Source organism: Benincasa hispida, chromosome 2, assembly GCF_009727055.1.
Source record: "Benincasa hispida cultivar B227 chromosome 2, ASM972705v1, whole genome shotgun sequence".
Taxonomy (NCBI): domain Eukaryota; kingdom Viridiplantae; phylum Streptophyta; class Magnoliopsida; order Cucurbitales; family Cucurbitaceae; genus Benincasa; species Benincasa hispida.
In genome coordinates, this window is record NC_052350.1 from 21,099,863 (window position 1) to 21,122,872 (window position 23,010).

Consider the following 23,010-nt stretch of genomic DNA (forward strand, 5'->3'; position numbering starts at 1 on the left):
TAAAAGAGACCCTTCCGATTTGTAACAGTGGACGTAGGCCTTTGGTTGAACCACTTAAACATTTGTGTTCTTTCTTTCTAACTCTACGATCTTATGGCATTTACTAAAGTATCGTTTACATGATCACATAGTTCCTATCACATCGTGTACACGATCGTTTAGCTCCGCGTCAAATCGTCTATACGATCATTTAGCTCCAATCAACTATCGTCTATACGATCGTCTAGTGCTTCGTTCTATCGTTTACATAATTAAACTATCGTTTAGTTCTTGGAGCTTTGTCTACACGATTGAGCTGCCATCAGGTAAACGATAGAAGAGTTTCAAGCCTCAAGCATACAACCTCCCCTGACTCTTGAATTGTACTTGACCGTTAATTTTGAATAATTTGTGTTGTGAACGAGAAGATCATAGTTATCTGGGACAACATTTACATATGTATAGAATATTTTAAATAGTTTGTCCTTTTTTTTGGTATATAGAATTATTTCTATTTTGTATTGTTGCTGCATTGAATTCTTTTACATACCTATGTCGAGAATTTCATATTGAAAAATGTGTGACCTTACATTCTTTACAAGACACATGATTACTCTTCTCATTATTGTTAGTTTTGAAATGAAACTTCATGTTTATTTTTCTAACTTCATGTTTATTTTTCTTTTTATCTCTTATGAACTTTTTCTATATAAATATATTTTTCTAACTAAGTTCATCATGTATTTGATTCTCTCAAGTGTATCATATTTTCAAATTAAGTCAAAATTTCCTTTAAACTATCATAATAATCAGAATTGATTATTAAGGTATAAAACAAAACCTCTTAAAGGTTATTTTTTTAATAAAAAAACATTTTTTTCCACTAAATTGAATGTCAAGAAACTTATACACCTTTTTTAGAAAACAAGGAGAGCTGGAAGATTTGAACCACACAGACTTATTGGTCATTAAAACATGTAACTAATTATTTTAAGTGTTTTAAATTTAAGAGTATTTACGTAAATCAAGATGTGTGGCAATTTTATGATTAAATAGATCTTCTTTAATTAGGGTCACTTTAGGTTAGAAAGGGAGGGATTGTGCCTCATAGAGAGGAGAAAGAATGAGAGAGAGAGCACCATGCATATGACGGTGTTTGCCTTACCAACTTTGTGTTGCCACCAATCAGCTTCACCACCTTCTCACTATCACTACCTTCGCCTACAATCATCTGGTCCAACCTCTCCTTATTAAAGTTTGCAAAGGGAACTTACCAGAATGAAAATAGAAATCGGCGAGCGAGGTGGTTGGCAATCAACGAATGTGTAGAATACGAAAAAGCAGGTAGCAATGATTGGTTGGACGGCTTGGAGATGGAACGTGAGAGTGAGAGAGAAGAAGATGGAATGTGAGGGTGAGAGAGAAGGCTAAGAAGGAATCTGTGAAGATAAAAAGTTGTCATATCTCCATATAAAAAAAAGTGTGTGACATGCTTGTAAATTTCTAGACTCAAATTGCCATCCAATACAATTTCTCTTGAAATTTTGGGGAATAAGATAAATGTTTACTCCTCTTTCTTTGCAATTAAAAGAGTTGCAGGAAAACAATTTTTTTTAAGGGTAAAAAGCCACATGACGAAAATTAGTGTTAAGACACGAATAGAGAAGCCAAAGAGAAAAACGAAGAAACAATCAAAGATAATGGAAATTAATTAAATACTTGTTTTCTCAATAGAGCTCAACCACTTGACTAGAAAACTACTTTTTCTTCATTAGTATATCTTTTTTTTTTTTTTTTTTTTGCTAGTTTCCACAGATCAACGTTCTTAGTACGATTGATCTCACTCTTATATAATCTTTTCTCATTAATTTATTTTTCTAGTGAATTTTTTTCTCTTTTTGACTTATTTCTCTGCTTTGAGTTCCTCGGTGTTTGATGTTTCATATAGTCAAAGAAGTTGTTGGTTCTTACTATTAGATATAACAATATTTTGTTAACATTTTGTTATTATTATGTTATTTTGTGTTGTTACTTATTATTGGTATTTTATATTATTGAGGTTGTGTATATACTTTGAGGGAAAGTAATGAGAAGATGAGTATTTTTTTCTCTCTCATTCACAATTATAATATGGTTTCAGAGCAAATAGTCTATTGAGGTCCTGTGTTCAAGTCTCTGTAATGTTATTTCTTTTGCAATTAATATTGATTTCCACTTGTTTGGCTCTTCTACATATTTAAAGCCCACAAATGAGGAGGAGTATTAGATAATATATGATTAAATTTACCTTCATCCTTCAACTTAAACTTTTGGGTCAATCGGTGATTTAAGATGGTATTAGAACAAGAGTCGATTGTGTAAAGATGGATTAATGTTAGTTTTGTTGAATAATCAATGAAAAGGCTTTGTTAATTGTTGGAGGAAAATCCATAAGTAGTATCTGTGATCGGGCATGACTAAAGTCATTATTTAATTCCATCAAAAAGCATAACATGTATTCAAGTTAAACAAAATCTTCAATTGATCAAGTACATATTCCATAAGTGCATTCTGGACGATATGAGATATATTCATCTTATGGACTTATGGATTTTTGAGAAATACACTGTGATAAACTCTTATTCTTGTCTGAAATTGAACAATTCTCACTTCAAATAAAAGATGTGTGGTCCATTACATTTTTGGAATTAATCTTGAAGATCAAGCCATATAGCTCGAACAGAATTGATGAATAGAATGCTTGATGAAATTCATTTAGAAATGGAATTCAAAATTCAAGCAATGACAGTATTATTGTTTTGAATCCATAAAGGAAGCAAATCACCTGTAGATTGAGTAATCGATCCATCGATAAAACCAAGTTTGTTGCAAATTGACAAAGCTAGGATCGACTCCAAGTTACATAGTTGTCATCAGTTAGTGGTTCAGGAACAAGAACAAGATTGGATGTTTCACTATGATGAAGGACATATGGATTATTGGAAGAAGAATATTATTGTTCTTAGTAAAAATTGATTCAGTCGACTAAGTATTAGCAGACGAAGCAAGAATAATCGCAAGAAAAATAATCGGAGGTGGGGTGGAAGGCTTGGATTCATGGTGTTCGTGCGTGAGAGAGAAAAAACAATTAAACTTCTGATACCATATTATCCTACCTTGTCTTATGATCACCTTTCTCCAAGATTTATAACATTTTTCTTAGTCATTTCTTCTCATAATGAACCTGAGTTCTATCATCAAGTCATCTTTTGATCATTGGAAGGAATCTACACGTCTTGGACTTCAAGCTATAGAAGACAATCATACATGGGATGTTGTATCTTTACCTCCATCTAAGCATACTATTGGTTGCAAATGGATCTACAAACCAAACATCGACCTAATGGATATATTGAGAGATATAAGACTAGACTTGTTGAAAATGAATAATAAGGGTTGGAAGTTCTATTTCATTAAGAGAAAATAACTCTAAATACACTACACAGAATCCTTTTGTATATAGGGACTAAGAAGTAACCAATATGAAACTAATTGCAACAACTCTGTTACAATGAAAACTAAATAACCAATATCAAAACTAATTGTAACAACTATGTTACAATCAAATAACAAAATTTACAATTATTTTATTTATTTACAAAGTCCTTAATACTCTCACTCAAATTGGAAGATGAATATCCAGAACTCCTAACTTGACTAATAACTTCATATAACTAAAGAAGATAAGGACTTTGTAAACATATCAGCTAGCTGCAAACTTGAACGAATAGGCAAAACCTTGAGAAACCCATCAACGATTTTTCCCCTCACAAAATAATAGTCAATTTCAATATGTTTAATCTTTTCATTAAACGTGATATTAAAAGCAATGATAGTAGCAGTTTGGTTATCACAAAAAACTATGGTTGGTAATAAGCACTGTACATATAAATCAGCAAGTAACTGAGCAATTCATAATAACTCACTTGTTATTGAAGCTAGAGCCCTATATTTTGCCTCGGCAGAAGACCGTGAAACAGTCTGCTGTTTCTTTGACTTCCACGAGATTAAAAAATCTCCTAAGAAGACGCAAAAACCAGAGAAGGAACGATGAGTATTAAGACAAGCTCCCTAGTCTGCATCAACAAAGGCCTTGGGATGAAAATCAGTAACCAGCTTCATCAAGATACCTTGCCCTGGTGATTGTTTCAAGTACTTTAAAAGATGATGAGTAGCATTCAGATGAACATTAGTTGCTTTTTCAAAAACTAACTAAGACGGTGAACAATAAAGCATAAGTCTAGTCGTGATATCTGTAAGTATAGAAGACGTCCAATCAATCTTCTTTAACAAGTGATTTCTTTATCTATCAGCAAAGTACCAATGTCCTTTGAAAGCTTAATGTTAGGATCCATAGGCAACAAGGTTAGCTTAACATCAAGGTAATTAGTGTCTTGAAGGATTTGCAAGCAATATTTCCTCTCGGAAAGAAAAAAAAATTGGTGGGAATGAGATAGATCTAAACCTAAGAAATATTTGGCTTGTCTCAAATCCTTAAGCTTAAAAAGACCCTTAAGAACCTCTTTACATAAGAAATCTCATGAGATGAAGGTTCTATCTCTAATATATCATCAACATACACCAATAATGCAATAAAGGTTGTACCTCTGCCATGAGTAAAAAGTGAATAATCAGACTTGGATTGTATAAATCAATGTGTAGATAAAGCGGAAGAAAACTTGACAAACCACCGTCTAGATGCCCATTTAAGACTATACATTGATCTATTCAGATAACAAGCAAGCTTCTTCCCCCCACATGGTAGCTTAGAAGTCTTATAACTCAAGGGTAAAGACATGTAAACTTCTTTAAAAAAGTCACTATTTAAAAAAGTATTATTGATATCCATTTGAACTAGTTGTCGATTAAAAGAAGTCAGTAGGGTAAGAAATACCATAATAATGGCAATCTTGGCAACTGGAAAAAAAGTATTAAAGAAATGTATGCCCTCTTGCTAACTATATCCTTTTGCAACAAAGTGTGCCTTATATCTAACAACTGTTCCATCAGGGCGATATTTTACTTTATAAACCCATTTGCTACCAACAGTATCATGAGTTTTAGGCAACGACATCATTGTCCATGTCTTATTCCTTTCCATAACATCAATTTCCTTAGACATGGCATCCCTCCAACTCTGGTATTTAACAACATGATGATAAAAGGTTGGCTCATACACCGAAGCAACATTGAGCGAATAATGTCTATAAGATGGTGAATATGTATCATACGAAAGGTAATTTCCAAAAAAGTAAGGTGTTACAGAGATGATAGTCTGTTTAGTAATAAGGTGTCAATGGAAGTCTCTGAGGTAAGAAGGGGGACAAGACTGATGATCGTCTAAGAATAACCGGGGCAACCCTTGGAACAACTTCAGCCTCAAGTGCTACCATATCATCAGAAACAATATTCTGCTCATTATTATGCTCAGTATTCTTTCCAATTTCAAAGAAAGAAACAATAATCGACTCAATATTTTGCACAATATCATCACACTGCACTTAATTAGGCAAAAATTCAGGGATGGCTAAAGAAGAAATATAATAAGGAGATCTAGTGTTGGAAGAGGATTCAGACATATCAAATAATGAACAAGGAAAGAAAAACTAATCCAAAAACTCATGGTTCACAATGGCAGTGTCTTCGAGACTAGAATGGAAGGGAAATAAGTCTTTAAAAAGCAAAACATCTTTTGAAACAAAGAAAACCTTCTTAGTAATGTCATACAACTTATACCTTTTAATTCTTGGTAAATATCCCAAAAATATGCATGGACCAGCTCTTGGATCAAATTCGGATTGATGCACAGCTAAAGTTGAAAAATATGCAGGACAATTAAACATCTTTAACAAGGAATAATTAGCATTTTCTCCAAACAAAACGACAAAAGGAATAGCATGTGATAACAATACCATTAGTGTTCTATTGATTAAATGTATGGTAGTTAAGATACACACTTCTAAAAAAAATATATACAGAAACCTTAGATTAAAACATCGACCCTTGCAACATTGAGAAGATATTGGTGCTTCCTTTCTACAATTGAATTTTGTTGTGGTTTGAAGACACAAAAAAATTGATGAAGTGTATCAATAGTAGAAAAAACTCCTTCAACTTAGTTCAGGCGCATTATCAGAATGGAAGACTTTGATAACTTTTGAAAATTATGTCTCAATGAGTTTAAAGAAACGAGGGAAGTAAGAAATCATTCTTATTCCTTAAGAGATAAACCCATGTACATCTCAACTTATTATCAACTAAAGTAACAAAATATTAACCCTAAACATCACAATGGATCAAATCAAATACATCATTAGCGACATTATTCAAAGCAGAAAAACTAAGACGATGTTGCTTAGCTAGAAAAACATGACATATATCTTTGCAATGATCAGAATCAGAAAATGCAAATAATTTTGATAAATCCTTCAATCTAGCAATTGAAAGATGTCCCAAACATTGATGCCACACAGTAGTTGAATTTTTACATACAAAGTCAGAATGTTTAACAGAAGAACACTCAAGCTTCTCGAATTTAACTTGTCCTAGATAATGCAATGGTCATTAGAAAATATAATAGAATGTCTTGAATCCTTAAGAAATACACTGATTGATAACAAATTATATTCAAATTTTGGAACCAAAAGTACATGACGTAATAATAAGTCCTTTGTTAGCAAAATATCTCCCATCAATTGAACTGATAATCAGGTTTTAGTAGACAAAACAATAGATACATTTTGAGCAGGTTGAAGATTCTTAAACAGTAAATGATTATGACTGATATGCGTTGATGCTTCTTAAACAGTAAACGATTATGACTGATATGTGTTGATGCACCAAAATCTAAAACCCAAATTAAATGATGTTGATGTGTGGATAATAGAGTAAAGAAACAAATACCTGCTACGTGTTCGTTCCTGTTTTAGCATTGTCATAAATTTGAGAAAACGAAAGGTGAATTCGTAGCATTTTCATCAAATACGAATATTGGTCATCACTGAGACTAGAAAAAAAGGTTGATTGATTTAACTTGGGGGTATCCATTTCCTTTTCAACAACAGCCTGCGAGGAATGAACAAAATTCGTAGACTTCTGATGAATAGAGGAGTTGTTGGTTGCAAACTTATAGCCTAGTGGATAACCATGTAGTTTTTAATGTTTATCAATTACATGACCTTTAATGCCACAATTGGAGCAAATTGGACACTGTACATCTTTCTTCTTTGATCGATCAATATTAGAAAGCTTGTTGTTAGAATTAGCCATTAAGATAATCGCTTCGATTGAAGAAGTGTTACCAATGGATCATTGTCTTTCTTCTTGGATTATGAGAGATAATTCCTTGTTTATGGATGGTAAAGGATCAATTAGAAGTATTTAAGCCCGACTCTAAGTAAATGACTCATTTAGCCCCATAAGGAAGATCATGAAGAACTTAGCATTGAGAAACTCGAGCATTTTCTTCATTTCTCCACAAGTACAATCATCAAGAGGAAAGTATTCAAGAAGCTCTTGCTAAATCGTAGTGATTTTTGCATAATAAACTTCAATAGAAAGGTTACCTTGTGCAGTTGTAACAAGAACTTTTCTCAACTGATAAACATGTTGGTCATTAGATTGTCGATACTATTCCTTTAATTCATCCCAAAGTTCTTTGACATTTTCGATATACACCAAACTTGCAACAATCTCTTTTGAAATTGAATTAATTATCCAAGAAGTAATCATGTTGTTGTTGAACTGCCAAGCTAAGAGGAGATTTCCTTTCATCATAGGCTTCTTGATAGTTTTGGTGATAAACCCTAGTTTGTTCTTGCCAGAAAGTGTAAGACGCATCGCCATATTCCATGAGGAGTAATTGATGGATCCAACAAGAGGTTGTGTAACTAAATTGATAGTCGGAATGGTCAGTTGTAATACCCCGCACATTTTTTTAGTAATAATATAATTTCAGTAACTTTATTATTTGGAATTTCAGTAATTGGTACTAGTTGGAGGGTATTTTAATTTTGGACTTCAAGTGTAAGTTCAGGAATTTAATTGTTAGCGTGAAATTATTCAGTTTGAAATTCAAATTGAAAATTAATGGCAGGAATTAATTTTCTTTTAAAACGGAAAGGAATTTAATAGTATAAAACGGAAAGGAATTAAATGTAATTATATTTACTTCCTTTTTTATTTTATTATTATTGTTGTTGTTGTTGTTGTTGTTGTTTTTAAAAAGTCAAACCCCACTCCCCTTTTCTTCCTCACATTCGTGAGCCCATCCGACGCCGTCCAAAGTCGTCGCGTCAGTTTCTTCTTCATGACCTCCATCCACCACTGCTCAAGCGTCATTCACTTTTTCCGTCACTGGATCTATCGATTTGGGTAAGATTTCTGCTGTTTGGGTTTGTTTTCAGTTGATTCTTGAATACTTATTTACTTTTGGCATCAATTGATTGATACCCATTGTGTTTCAATTTTGGATTCAAGTCTGTGAAGGTATTGAGGTGTTGTTCAGTGAAGTTGGAGTTTGTTTTAGCGAGTTTTGGTAAGTTTTATACTTTGATTACCCTCTTGTGGATTAATTTTGGTTGTTGAGAAATTTTGGTAAAGTCATTTGGAAGTGATTTTTTGATGAAGCTACATATGGATAATTTATTTGAGACATTGGTAGTGAAGTATGTATTTGATTCAAGCTTTAATCATGTAAGCCTAATTTCAAATTATGATTAGGAGGTTGATTCAAGAATTTCATTCAAGATGAAGAAGAGTTTGGTTTGATCATTATTCTGTCTCTTATACACATCTAGATGTGTATAAGAGACAGGGACCACACCTTAGGTAAGGTTATCTGGAAATATTTTGTAATATTTGGGTGTTTGGAATTTGGCCTTAACTATTAATTTTAAAGCTTGATTTATATTTAGGCTTGATTAAGGATTCAAGAATTTCACAAAGATTCAATTGCTTTTTGGTTCGACCTAATACCAAGGTAAGTAATCTTACTACTGAAACTGCCCATGGGCCAGACATTAGATGTATGTTAGCATGTTAAATGAAAGTTGTGGCAGAATGACAGCATGAAAGATTGATAGTATAACATGATTAAAGTATGTTCTGTTACGAGATCCGAATTTTTTATTTATGCACATAGACACTTGAATGCTAGTATGAGATGGTATGTGTTTCCATGGTTGTATTTGATCTGATGATGTTGAGGTATACATGTATGTTGTAGAACCATGATGTTGAGCTATATGTGTATGTTGTAGAGCCATGATGTTGAGGTTTATATGTATGTTGTAGATTTGTACAGTGATGATTATGATGTTGAGACTATGCAAATGTCCTTATTGATTAGTTAGATGCCCATTAGATTTTGTGTTTCCTTCGGTATTCACCAGTTTGTGTCTCCTTCGGGATTCACCAGAGGTAGTGGGCATACTTAACTACAGTAGGATAGGACTCAGTCTCCTTGTTTCATGTACATATGTGTCCTATGAGGACTAGAGTAGTTTATATGTTTCACCAGATGTGAGTATCTAGAGGATATAGATGCCCAGCCTGACCCCAGTAGTTGGGTTACTTACTGAGTATTTTATACTCATTCTTTCTCATGTTGTTGTTTTAGGTAAGGGTAGAGATGCACCGATGATGGACAAGCAGAATTCGTGATCGGGCCACTGGGACTAGTTTTTATGCTTCCGCTCATGAGATTTAAAGTTCTTTTCATGTTTTTCTCAACTTTTAGTTTTGATGTTTAAAACTTATTTTTAAGAATCGTTTTTCAGACTTATTTTTTCAAAGTAATTGTATTTCTTTAGAATCTTTTCTACATAGTGAGATTGATCCAAAGAAATTTCCTTTTCAGACCTAGTCACTTTTATGCCTAAGATTACACTTGTTTCTCCTAAGTCTTTCATGTTGAAGTTTACACTCAATGTAGATTTCACATCATTTATGACGTGTAAGTTTGATCCAAATATTAACAAATCATCTACATACAGACACAGGATGGTGCAAAGATTATTTTCAACCTTATAGTAGATGCATTTGTCACTTTCATTAATCTTGAAACCTTTAGATAGGATTAAGTTATCAAACTTTTCATGCCATTGCTTAGGAGCTTATTTTAGACCATAGAGATTTATCTAGTTTACAAACCTTATTTTCTTAATCATGGACTATAAAACCCTCAAGTTGTTCCATGTAAATCCCTTCTTCAAGTTCACTGTTTAGGAAGGTGGTCTTTACATCCATCTAATGTACTATGAGGTTATAAAGGGCAGCAAGAAAGAAAAAACCACAGATTGAGATAATTCTAGTGATAGGAGAGAAGATGTCAAAGAAGTCTATGTTTTCTCTTTTTCTAGAGCCCTTTGCCATTAACCTGGGTTTAAATTGTCAACTTTTTCATCAAGTCTAAGTTTCTTCCTTAAGATTCATTTGCACCCTATTGCCTTGCAACCTGGAGGTAAGTCTACTAAGTGCCAAGTCCTATTTGACTCAAGAGAGTCCATCTCATCATTTATGGCTTCTTGCCATAAGTTGGCGTCTACGGAAAATAAGACAGCTTTTAAGTCTTTAGGATCTTCTTCTACATTATAGATTTAGAAGTCATCCCCAAAATCCTTGGTGGTTCTAGTTCTTTTGCTTCTTCTAATTTCTGGGTTGGCTTCCTCTATAAAGGTAGGATTTCTAACTAGGGTTAGACTACTGGATCCCAAACCCCCACTATTTCTCAAATAAAAAGGAAATCTATCCTCAAAGAAGTCGGCATCATTTGACTCAATGATTACTTGGTTTACTAGATCATAGAACCTATAGGCTTTACTATTTATGGCATAACTTATAAAGACACATTCATAGGCTCTTGTGGCTATCTTTCTTCTTTTAGGGTCTGGAATCCTTACAAGGGCTAGACAGCCCCATGTTCTAAAATATGACATGTTTGGTTTCTTATTCTTAAGGACTTCGTAAGGTGAAGTTATGTTTTTAGACTTTGGTATTATATTGAGGACATAACACAAGGTAAGGATGATTTCATCCTACCAATAAGATGCGACTCCTAAACTAAGTAAAATAGCAACTATTAGCTCAGCTAAAGTTCTATTTTTCCTTTCGGCTTTTCCATTCATTTCAGGAGAGGAAGGTGTTGTCGCTTCATGTATTATTCCATGAGAGTTAAAGGACTCATTTAAGTTATTGAAGTCGTACTCAGTTCCACTATCACTACGAAGTCTTTTAACCTTTCTATTAAATTGATTTTCTACTTTAGTTACAAATAATTTGAAGGCATCAAATGCATCACTTTTATTTTTCAGCAAATATACAAAAGTAAAATCAGAGCAATCATCAATAAAGCTAATAAAATATCTTTTACTGTTCCTAGTCAAGATGCCATCAAATTCACATAAATCAGAATGAATTAAATCTAGAGGCTCAGAAATCCTAAGTACAGATTTATGCGGAGCTTTAGTAATTTTAACCTGAATACAATACTCACATTTATCAAATTCATTCATGGATAACTTAGGTATCATTTCTAGCTAATCATGTTACCTAATTAATTTCTTATTAACATGACAGAGTCTAGCATGCCAAACATTCATAGAACACAACATATATACAGAAGATTTCATTTTCTTAATGTCTAAATTTAATCTGAACATTCCCTCAGTTGCATACCTCTTCCCTACAAATACATTATTTTTGGTAAGGGTATATAAATCTACTCATATGGTTTGAGAAAATCCGGCCTTGTTGAGAAGATAGCCCGAGACCAAATTCTTTCTTATCTACGGAGTGTGCAGGACATGTTTCAACATGAAGGTCTTTCTGGAGGTAAACTTCAACTCCACCTTGCTGGTTCCAACAACTTTTGTAGAGTGGTGATCCCTCAACATAATGTTTTTGTCCTTATTTTCATTATAAGTTTTAAAGAGACTAAGATCGTGACAGACATGGCGCGTGACGCCAGTGTCTATCCACCACTCTTAGGAACCACTGATCATGTTCACTTTTGTGATCATGGCAACTAATGGTTCCTCTGTCAGGTTCGCCTGACTAGTAGGACGACGTCTGTTCCTATAGTTCATAGCCATGTATCCATGTTTATTACAGTTAAAGCAAAGGAACTGTACCATTTCTTTCGAAGGGAGTTTCTACTTCTTCTGTTGGTTCTGGTTTTTGTCACTTGGACTTTTGGTCAAACTTTATCACAATAGAGGTGAATCTCTCAGGTACGATGTTCACCTTCTCTCTCTGGTCCTACTTCTAGGCTTTCTCCTCAATCTTGAGCCGGGTGATAAAACTCTCCAAGGAAAACTCCTTGGTTTTATGCCTCAAGGTGTTCTTAAAATCTTTCCACAAAGGGGACAGTTTGTAAATAATAACAGCAACTTGAATTGTTCATCTAGAGGCATACCTTCAGTTATTATTTCATGGGCTATCTTTTGCAGTTCATGTGATTAGACCTCCACAGATTTTTTATCTATCATTTGGAACTTGAGGTAACGGTTGACAAAATATTTTTTTCAATCCGGCCTCCTTGGTGTCATATTTCTTTTGCAGGGCATCCCAGACTTCCTTTGTTGTCTTCATTGTGCTGTAGTAGTCATAAAGATCATCAGTCAAACTATTTAATATAATTTTTTTACATAAAAAATATTTCTCTTCCCAATCAGTAGCTTCTTTTATTTGTTGTTCAGTTGGATCTTTTATCAAGATGGTTGGCTTATTTGTGGTACAAACATCAACAACTTTCTTGACAGTAAGGAAAAACAGCATCTTCTACTTCCACCGTTTGAAGCAGGAGCGAATGGTCGTCAGAAATGTAGAATCTGCAAAACAAAAACTCGTTATAGGCTGAGTAACAGATCTCGCTTTCTTTAAGACGTTTTGTGGCTCTACCCAGGTATGCAAGCAGGTCAACGATAATACCACGTCGTCCCCAAGATAAAACAAAAGAAAAAGGTCTCGATCGAAAATGCACCGTCACCAACTCAAAACTCACACCATTCAGACTGATTTGCTCGAAAAATGATCGAAAAACAAAAGTGTAAAACTGGAAATGAGGGTTGAGAGGGTAGAGAGTATTTATGAGGGAATGAATGATGAGATGATTTGAGATGGCTGAAGGATTCGCCTTTTATAGGTGAAAAAAACGCAAACAACACTCAGCCACATAACGTACTGATCCGCAAATTGCATGGAGCCATTTTTTCCTAAAAATAATCATACACATGCCACGTCCAAACAATAGTGGTGCACACATGGGATTTCTACCGTACTTACATTGGTCTATCTCCCCACTCTCTAAAATATAGGTATCCCTTAGGACCCAAACCCAAGGTCCAAGATGGAAGTATATGAAGGAGAATTCACTTTCCAACTTAGCCGATGTGAGATTCTCAAAAGCCATTTTTCTTATTAAAACTCAATTTTCACCAACAAGTATTAATTAGCATATTATTTCATTCGTGATACTTTATTTGGTTAGATTACAAATTTTAATGATTTTAAAAAAAATTCTTTTAACATAATATCAAAAGAGTGGGATGAGGAGGTGTACCAGAAAAAAAATTTAAATTTGAGTTCTTATAATGTGATAAAACTCTATAAATAATCCAGTGGTTTTATAAAATTTAGTTTACTTAGAAAATCTAATAAAATCTAATAATTTATGTAAAAAAATTATAGAAAGTATTTATGGTTGAATATAATTTAGTCTCTATGATTTTAAAAAGTAAGGACTATTTATGAGAGTTTCATTAAACCATAGAAATTAAATTCTAATTTATAAACTAAAAGGATCAAATTTGTAATTTAACCTGTAAGATTTTGAAAATAGTTCTATTTGTATAGGTCTAAATTAATTCAAGATGGTTTAGGGTATGCTTGGGAGTGAATTTGAGATGGTCAAAAATCACTTTTTCTCTTGCCAAAAGTACTTTTCTTTAAAATGATGGTATTTGGCATGAACTAAAATTGATTTTTTTAAAAAAATATAAAATCATTTCAAATTGATTTTGGAGGAATTATTTGGTAGGTAATTTTTGTTAAAATGGTTATTTAATTCAGATTTGTTAAAATTGTTAGTTAGCTGTGTGTGAAATCATTTGTTTTTTTTTAAAAAAAAAATAAATACTGGAACAAAACATGATGACCATTTTTTGTCATTAAATTATTAATAAAACAAACAATTATATATGTTTTGAATTATCTTTCAATATCTATTATAAATTACTCAAAATATAAACCATGCATACAAGAATTTAACAATAAAATAAATAGAAATAGACACTTACCATAATTATTTAGTTAAATAATAATTTTTCAAATAGAAAATATAATTTTAAATAATTGGGTAATTCTAAATTCACTTTTGGAACCAAATTTTATAATTCAAAATAAATTCCGAAGTTCCAAACATAAGTTTGATTTTTTAAAAATCAATTTCACAAAATCGGTTGTACCTAAATCTCTTTTTCTAAAATTATTATTCCAACTATCACTCCAAAATATATCTTGAATATACCTATTATATTACTATTATATCTATAGGTTGTTAATTATAAAACGTACAACTTTTTTTTTTTTTTTAATAAATGTAAGGTTAGGTATCAAATTTTCAAATAGTGGAAAAGGAATAAATGTTTTAACTAAGAACGGAAGAATTGTCCCCGATATATAATTATTAGAAAAATTAACACCATGTTATTTCTTATTTCTTTTGTCATTATCATTTTAGAAATAAGACTGAAAAAAGATGCAATGAAGGTGACTTTCAAATCTTCAATCTAACGCTCTCCCAACGGAGCTATCTCGATATTTGTACAAATTCTTCTATTATTATTTCTTTGTTTTATTTTTAATGAATAACAACATTTTAGACAATAAAACTTATAAACTATTTCTACGTTTTGTTTATTCTTTAGCCATTTTTTAAAAATTTAATTGTTGGAAACTAAAAAAAAGTATAAAGGAGTATTCCGTTCCATATAACTATTTGATTTTTTAAAGTTAAATTAATAAACACTACTTCTACTTTATTTATTTATTTACTTTTTTTTAGTAGTGTTTTTATTTTTTATTTATTTTAAAGAGATTTTTTTTTAAAAAAAAAAAAAAGAGAACAGTTCATTACTTTACTTTTTTTACGAATATTTTTTTTATTTTAGGAAGTTTTTTTTTTTTTTTTTTTTAATGAAGATAAGTTTTGAAAAAAAAATATTTTTTAAATTTTAATTAGGAATTCAAATATTTACTTAAAAAAAATGTGTTGATGCCAAATTTTGGATAGAGAAAAAGCGCTATTCACTTTCACGTGACAATAACTGTAAATTTGTAATTTGAAGAAGAGAGTACCTGCAAAAAAAAAAAAAAAAAAAAAAATGACTTTGATATCAAAGTAAGAGATGAAAACTACACGTTAAAAGTTTAAGTTACCTCATATGTATTTATAGAGAAATTGATGTAAGGTTTGTCTTAACTCTCCTACGATTAAGATATTAATTTTTCCTAATTCCAATCAAGTTTAGATCAAACATTACCTTATCTTGACTTTTGGCTTTATTTTGTTAGACCAAAATTCTCCCACAACAAGATGAAAACTAGGTAACAAGCATAACTTTTAAAAACCTAGTTTTATTATCGAAATTTGGTTAAAAATCGAGAGAAAAATAAAAACCATTGAAAAAAAGAAAAAACAAACATCCTTAATTTTGAAATTTTCTCCACCTTAAAGGTAAAATTAATTTGTTCCTTGGTATAAAATTTTCTAACGACACTCCTCTATTTCTCCAACCAGTAGTTTTAAGCATTGAGGTGTATATACACTAACCTAAAAAAGATTAAAAAAGCTTTATACCAAATAATACATCATGAAGAATTTGAAAAAATAAAAATAAAAAAAATGGAAATGCCAACTAGGAAGATGTCCTATAGATCATGGTTGGCCCTAGCCCCATGTTCACGTGATTTGTTTTTTTAACTTCTTTTGTTTTCTTCTTTTGCTCACTATTCCTATATAACTCTTTCACTTCCCTCACTCCCACTCCTCACACTCACAAAAAAGATGGAGCCTTCAAAACTTTATTCCCTCTTTCTCATTTGCATGCTCTTCGTCTCCACCGCCTCCCCCATTCTCGGCTGCGGCTCCTGCGGCGGCAAACCGCCCAAAAAGGTCAAACCCGGTTCCGGTTCAAAGTCCCCCAAAGGCCCTATCACCCTCCCACCCATCATCAAACCGCCCATCAAACTCCCTCCTGCGGTCCCCATCCCCTCCGTCCCCATCCCGGCGGTCCCCATCCCATCGGTCCCCATTCCACCGTCGGTTCCGATCCCTTCGGTCCCAATCCCTTCGGTTCCCATCCCTGGGGTTCCCATCCCGCCAGTGACGGTGCCTCCGGTGATCGGGAACCCGTCACCGGGGACTACAAAACCCTGCCCACCGTCGGGGAAAGAGACCTGCCCGATTGACACGCTGAAATTGGGTGGATGTGTGGATTTGTTGGGTGGGTTGGTGCACATTGGGGTAGGGGACCCTGCGGCGAATGCTTGCTGCCCTATAATTTCAGGGCTGGCTGAGCTGGAAGCCGCTGTTTGTCTTTGTACTACTCTTAAGATTAAGGCTCTTAATCTTAATATTTATGTTCCTATTGCCCTTCAACTCCTTATCACTTGTGGCAAAACCCCTCCTCCTGGCTACACTTGCTCCCTTTAGGCAACCAATAAACAACAACAAAAAAAGGTTCATTATCTGCATCTTTTTCCTCATTTTTATTTCTATTATTATTGATCCACTTTTCTTCTTTAACCATATTTAAGGTGAAGGATCCAAACTTCTAACCTGCTCCAATGTGTACCTTTTATTTATAACCTATGTGATTAATTTCCTTAAACAAATTTGTTGTTTATTTTTGTAGTTAATATTTTAAGACATTTCAAAATGAAAAGTATTTTTGTCCATCTAAACTTTTCCTTTTCTCCTTCGTGTTTAAAATAGATATATGAAAATGAATGCAGTCTAGACGTATTTAGTATTACTCTTTAGAAATCTGACCTATAATTTTACTACACGTCACTTATATATATATATATCTATTGATTTATTTTTTAATATAACTTTTAGTTTGGAATTGAAATATGATTCAAATTAATTAAAATCTAATATAGTTTTGTTGGAGAGAATCATGTTGCATTATCTTGATTAATTGATATATTTATAGAGAGATTTAGAAGAAATCATTGGCTTAATGGATTTTTTTTTTTTTTTTAATTCTTTTTCAGGGTTGATTGATGGTATCGAAATGGAGTCGACATGAGAGGATGTCGAGTCAAATCTTTGTCTCTCTCTCTCTTTTTTTTTTTTTTTTTTCAATTTATTTTATTTTTCTTGTACGGAATTGCTGATGTTGGTAAACCATTTATTTTTAAATTGTGATAATTATTGTTGTTATGTTGTGTTATGGATTAGGCAAGTAAAGAAAAATCTCAGTTGCCTTTGTGTTTCCCTATTTATATGTCTCTCTCCTTCACTTTTAGTCATTATTTTAATTTTATCATTAAGAATTACCATCTTATTATGTTAGGGTGTAGGGTGTGTGGAGGTTTCCCTAACTTAAATTACTATTTTGTTAATTTTTCTAACTTCATTAAAAATGTTTGTTAAACTAACATTTAGTATGTTTTCCAACTAGAGCAAACATTAATAATGTCTCACTTATACAAGTCAAATATATATATATAGTAATTACAGAGATAAAAGCAAAAAATTAAAATCACAAGATACAATAGTATCCATCTATAAAAAGTGAGCTTCAAGTCAAACACGATAAAAAATGTTATATTGACCTGTATGATAAGTTAGACTGTGAATAACATACTTGCAAAGTTTTAAGATCCTATTATATTATCATTTAATTTTTTATTTTTTAAAAAAATTATATTAATTTAATTAGAGAAATATTATTTCCTTTGAATTCTTAACTAAATTCTATAAACACAAAGTATTTTTTTTTTTTTTTTTTTGTTAGTTTTCAAAATCTGTTTTTAGATTTTGAAAATATTCTAAAATGTAGATAAGAAAACAAAGAAATTAATTGGTGCAACTAGTGTATTTTTCTTATAACTTTCATTTTAAAAAACTAAAACCTAATATCCCGTTTGGTAACATTTAGTTTTTGGTTTTTGGTTTTTGTTTTTGAAAAATTAATCCTATAGCATCCACATTTCTTACAATGATTTGCATCTTTTTTAAGTACAATGGTTGAATTATTAACCAAATTCCAAAAACAAAAATAACTTTTTGAAAGCTACTTTTTTACTTCTCAAAATTTAGCTTGGTTTTTTAAATCATTGATGAAAAGTAGATAACAAAAGAAAAAATTTGGAGGTGAAAATAGTGTTTATAGATTTAATTTTTAAAAATAAAAAAAAATAATTATCAAACGAGTCCTGAATGATTATTCAATGAGAGCTTAGTAATTTTATAATATTCTTTTTTATTTGTGTATTTAAACAGTAAAAAGATTTTTTAAAAGAAATTATCATCAACTAATAGTAATACACATATGGATTATATAGCTAAGCATAAATGGAAACTTATTGTATTTTAATGGGAGATTTTCTCTTTAATATCCTAAGAATATGATCATCAAACAAAATCTTATACATTTAAGGAGCTTAAATTAATAATGTCTTAATTTAAAGAAGCACACGCTGTCGGAGAAAAGGGTGCTTTTCTGCATTTAATAAATAGAATAGAGAGACACCATGAAGACCCCATAACAGAAACTTACTATACATTTCCATTTCTATTTTCATTTTAGACCATTTTAATTTTATTTACGTAAATTGACGTGACAACTTGTATGTAATTAGTTTTTACGTAAATTGACGTGACAACTTATTTTTAATGTCCAATTTAGTTTCTAAACATTAATATATAACAATTTAGTCTCTATACTTTAAAAATTATAACCATTTAGTCCTTGTAATGAAATTTTTTATTGGACTTCATAAAAAAAGATTTATATGTTTATTTTGATGAGATTATTCATGATGAAAACTAAGGAGGCATTTGAGATGCTGAGTTGATTATTATAATCAGTAGTTATTATAGTCAAAAAGTTATAATAGTCCATGAGTTATAAAAAAGTAAGTATTTGGCTGCTGACTATTTGTCTGTGTTATAATAGTAAATATAAACTATTTTTGTTCGAATAGAAAATAGTAATAATTATAGTAAAAAATAAAAGAGATGATGAGTAAAAAATAGTGAATATTGTAGCAAATGGTACATACTGTGTAATATAGAGGATTTTGAAATAATATTTTACTATCTTTATAGGTTATAAATAGTTGTACACACCTCTATTTTATTTGGTGCATCAAGCAGGACAAACGACTCTTAGATAGTTACAAATTTAAAAAATATGAACTAAATTGTTATTTATTAAATAGTTAGAAATATTTGATAATATAAGGAATAAATTGTTAGTGTAGAGGCTAAAAAAATGATTTAACCTAATTTCAAAGTTTAAAAGTATTTGTTTCAAAGATGAAAAGTAAAAACGAAACGATGACATTGTTGAAAATTTATATTTATTTATATATTTCAAGGTTGGAAGTTTTGGTTTCTCTAAGAAGAGGTTTTGAATTTTCCTGTGGGCTATGAAACAATACTACATGTGGAATCCAGTAATTCATAGCTAGACACTGATGCTATTCCAAAAAGTACTGATTGAGAGGTCAAAATATTGGAGGACCCATCGTCCTTAAAATCCATTTGTCTTTATGTCTTTAAAAACGTTTTGAGCTTTCTTGAAACATAAAAATCAAAATGAAAAATTAACCATTCTATTTTATTACAATTTCGTTTTTAATTTTCTACTTCCGAAGTTATGTTGGTAAGTTTCCTCTTAATTTTTATGTATTGACTTTTTAGTTTTTAATTCAATTCTAAAATAAAAATAAATTTATATAAACTACTATTTCTACGTAAGAAAAACTTGACTTAGGACCGCTTGATAATCATTTTATTTTTTATTTTTTATTTCTGAAAATCAAGCCTACATAAAACCTCTTACACCTCTAAATTTCTTGCTTTATTGTCTACTTTCTACCCACGATTTTTTAAACTAAGCCAAAATTTGAAAAACTAAAAACATTAGCTTTTAAAAAATAGTTTTTGTTTTTAGACTTTGACTAAGAATTCTACTCTCATGCTTGAGATAGATGCAAACTATTATAAGAAAATTAGAGAAAATAGGTTTAACTTAAAAAAAAAAAACGAAGGTCCTGTTTAGTAACCATCTTATTTTTTGTTTTTGTTTTTTAAAATTAAGTCAATAGACACTAATTCCACCTCTAAATTTCTTACTTTGTTATCTATTTTTTACTAGTGGTTTAAAAAAAACCAAGTCAAATTTGAAAACTAATAAAAGAATTTTTAAAAGCTCATTTTTGTTTTTAGAATTTGACTAAGAAGTCCATCATCGTGCTTAAGAAATATGCAGAGGCTTAATTTTCAAAAAATAAAAATAAAAAACAAAATGATTATCAAACGGAATCAAAATGATTCTTTAATAGAAAGGAGACTAATACTTAAAATTTTAAAAAACCAAAAAACAAAATATTATCAAACGAGCCTATAAAATTTCTATCTTAAAACTATTTTGGTGTATCAAATCAGAACTCCTACCTATCTTTTTTTTTTTTACCAATTCTTTTTAAATAATAATTGTTTTACTGCGCATGGCAATTTCTTTTTTCTTTCTAAATTTGACCAAAACAACATCTTTTAACTCTCAATTCCAATATTAGTACAAACGAAAGCAAAGTATATTGGGAACTTGCAACTACGTTAGAGATAAAATTTGGAACTTATTCAAATGTGATTAAATTTACATAATTAATATGTAGAAGAAGAGTGCAAAAGAAATCTATAAAATATATGTGAGGTGGATGAGTACTTTTTGCTGAAATCAAATGTAAATGGACAATGATTAGGTACAGATGCATAAAATCCCCATTTTCTATATAGAAAAATTTTAAAAAAAGAATCATTTTTTTTTAAAAAAAAATAAAAGTTACAACATGACAGATATTAATTGAGTATTGTATGGACTTCACAATAGATAGGTGTAGCTCAAACTGCACCTAAATTTTTTTAAAAGATAAAGTTATAAAGGTTTAGATTTAAAGTCGATAATATTATACTAATTCGGAAATATGTAGAAGGTTTGATGTCCTAATAGATATTGCAAAGTTAACGAGCATATAGTTGAAAAATAGAAGCAATTTTTATCATTGTGTTTTATTAAAAATCACCCAATTATACATGATATAATCTTCTTAAGGTGGATATGGGGAGAAGCAAAGAAAAAAAAAATCAAAGAAGAAGAAACTATTAGTGATAAGGGGAGGAGGTAGAGAAACCAATGAGAAAGAAGGCACATGGAGATAGTTTGTCAGTTAGTTGATTAGAAAATAATGTAGGGCTGTTTGTCCATTAGTTTGTGAAGGATTGATTACAGAGATGCTTTGAGTGTGTACCCAATAATTTTGGGAACCTTCTCATCGCAACACACATAACGAGGGGCCTCATGAGATATTTTAATAGCGTTACGCTTCGGGTTTAGGAAGTAATGAATTACAATTACATCTAAATGAGAGGATCCTGAGACTATGAAAGTATGGTTAAGAAAATGATTAAAGGTACACATTTCTTTTCGATGACTTATATATGGGAACTCCAAACATAAGTGTGCTAGCTTGGAGCAATCATATGTTGGGTGACATTCTGAAAATTTTCTTAGAATACTCGTGAGTAAGGACAAAACATACTGAAAGGACTCATGTTGATTTGTGGAGATATAGTTGTATTCACTCTTAGAAGCAATTCAAGAAAACCAAGGATGACATAACCAAGTCGCAGGAGATGCAGGGGAATGTTAGGACTATCAAGTATTGAATCTAAACAAGACAACTAAGGATGATATAGCCAAGTCACAGGAGATGCAGGGAAATGTTAGGGCCATCAAGTGTCAAATTCGAACTCCGAATCCTGGACCTTTACAAAAAGATTATTAACTATCAATTCTTTTCTTTTTTCTTTTTTTTTTTTTTTTTTTTTGGAAATAGAGCATCTTAAGTTGGACAAGGTAAGTCAAAATGAGTTTAACTCATAATGATCATTTGTTAACCTCATTTCTTAAAGATAGCAGTTTTTTTCCTTCATCCATCAATTTGTACTAGAAAAAATTAGGTTGGACGAGGTAAGTTTATTGGAATAAGCTTGAGAAATTTAGGAGAGGATAACATGGGAGTGAATGCGTCGATTTTCATTCAATAATATTGATTAATCGATATATTTAGAGAAATTTAGGAGAGGATAACATGGGGAGTGAATGTATCGAGTTTCATTCAATAATATTGATTAATCGATATTATAGATATAATAATCCATTCATAAAAGAAATGTCGAGATCTACCAAATCGTCTCAAACCATAGTTCCAATGGGAAATCAAGCTAAGTGATCGAGTTTGTTCCATATTGGTATCCAAAATTTTAAAATGTGTATTTAGTTCTGGATTTTTTTCTCTCAAAAGAATAATTAATTTAGTCCTCGCTTTTATTTCATTTTTAATAAATTAATGACGTATTTCGAGTATATGTACTCTGCACTCTAGATAAATATGTTCATTTCAAAATCAATTAGTAATGAGATGTTTAACTCATTTATCTTGAAAAGATTATGAGTAATCCTGATTTTTTTTAATATGTGGTTCTCAACAATACCGATGCCTCTTTAGATTCTTTATTTTTAAGTGAAATTTTTTAACTAGCATGTTAATGTGAGTGTGATTTCAAGTTAAATAAATTAATAAAGGCAAACATTTGAAAGTAGATTTAAGGTAGAAAAGTGATTCTTAAAAAATTGACATTTTGATTCTTAAAAAAATTGATATGTTGAAAGTTCAAGTATTAAAATAAAA

At 31.1% G+C, this 23,010-nt stretch overlaps 1 protein-coding gene across 1 annotated transcript; it reads left to right on the forward strand.

The window, feature by feature from the left end:
* The first annotated feature begins 16,048 nt into the window (after positions 1-16,048).
* Positions 16,049-17,527, forward strand: LOC120071903 (36.4 kDa proline-rich protein). Its single transcript, XM_039024318.1, has 2 exons — positions 16,049-16,759; positions 17,299-17,527. The coding sequence occupies exon 1, from the start codon at positions 16,085-16,087 to the stop codon at positions 16,730-16,732; it is 648 nt and encodes a 215-aa protein (XP_038880246.1). The 5' UTR covers positions 16,049-16,084; the 3' UTR covers positions 16,733-16,759; positions 17,299-17,527.
* The last annotated feature ends 5,483 nt before the right edge of the window (positions 17,528-23,010 follow it).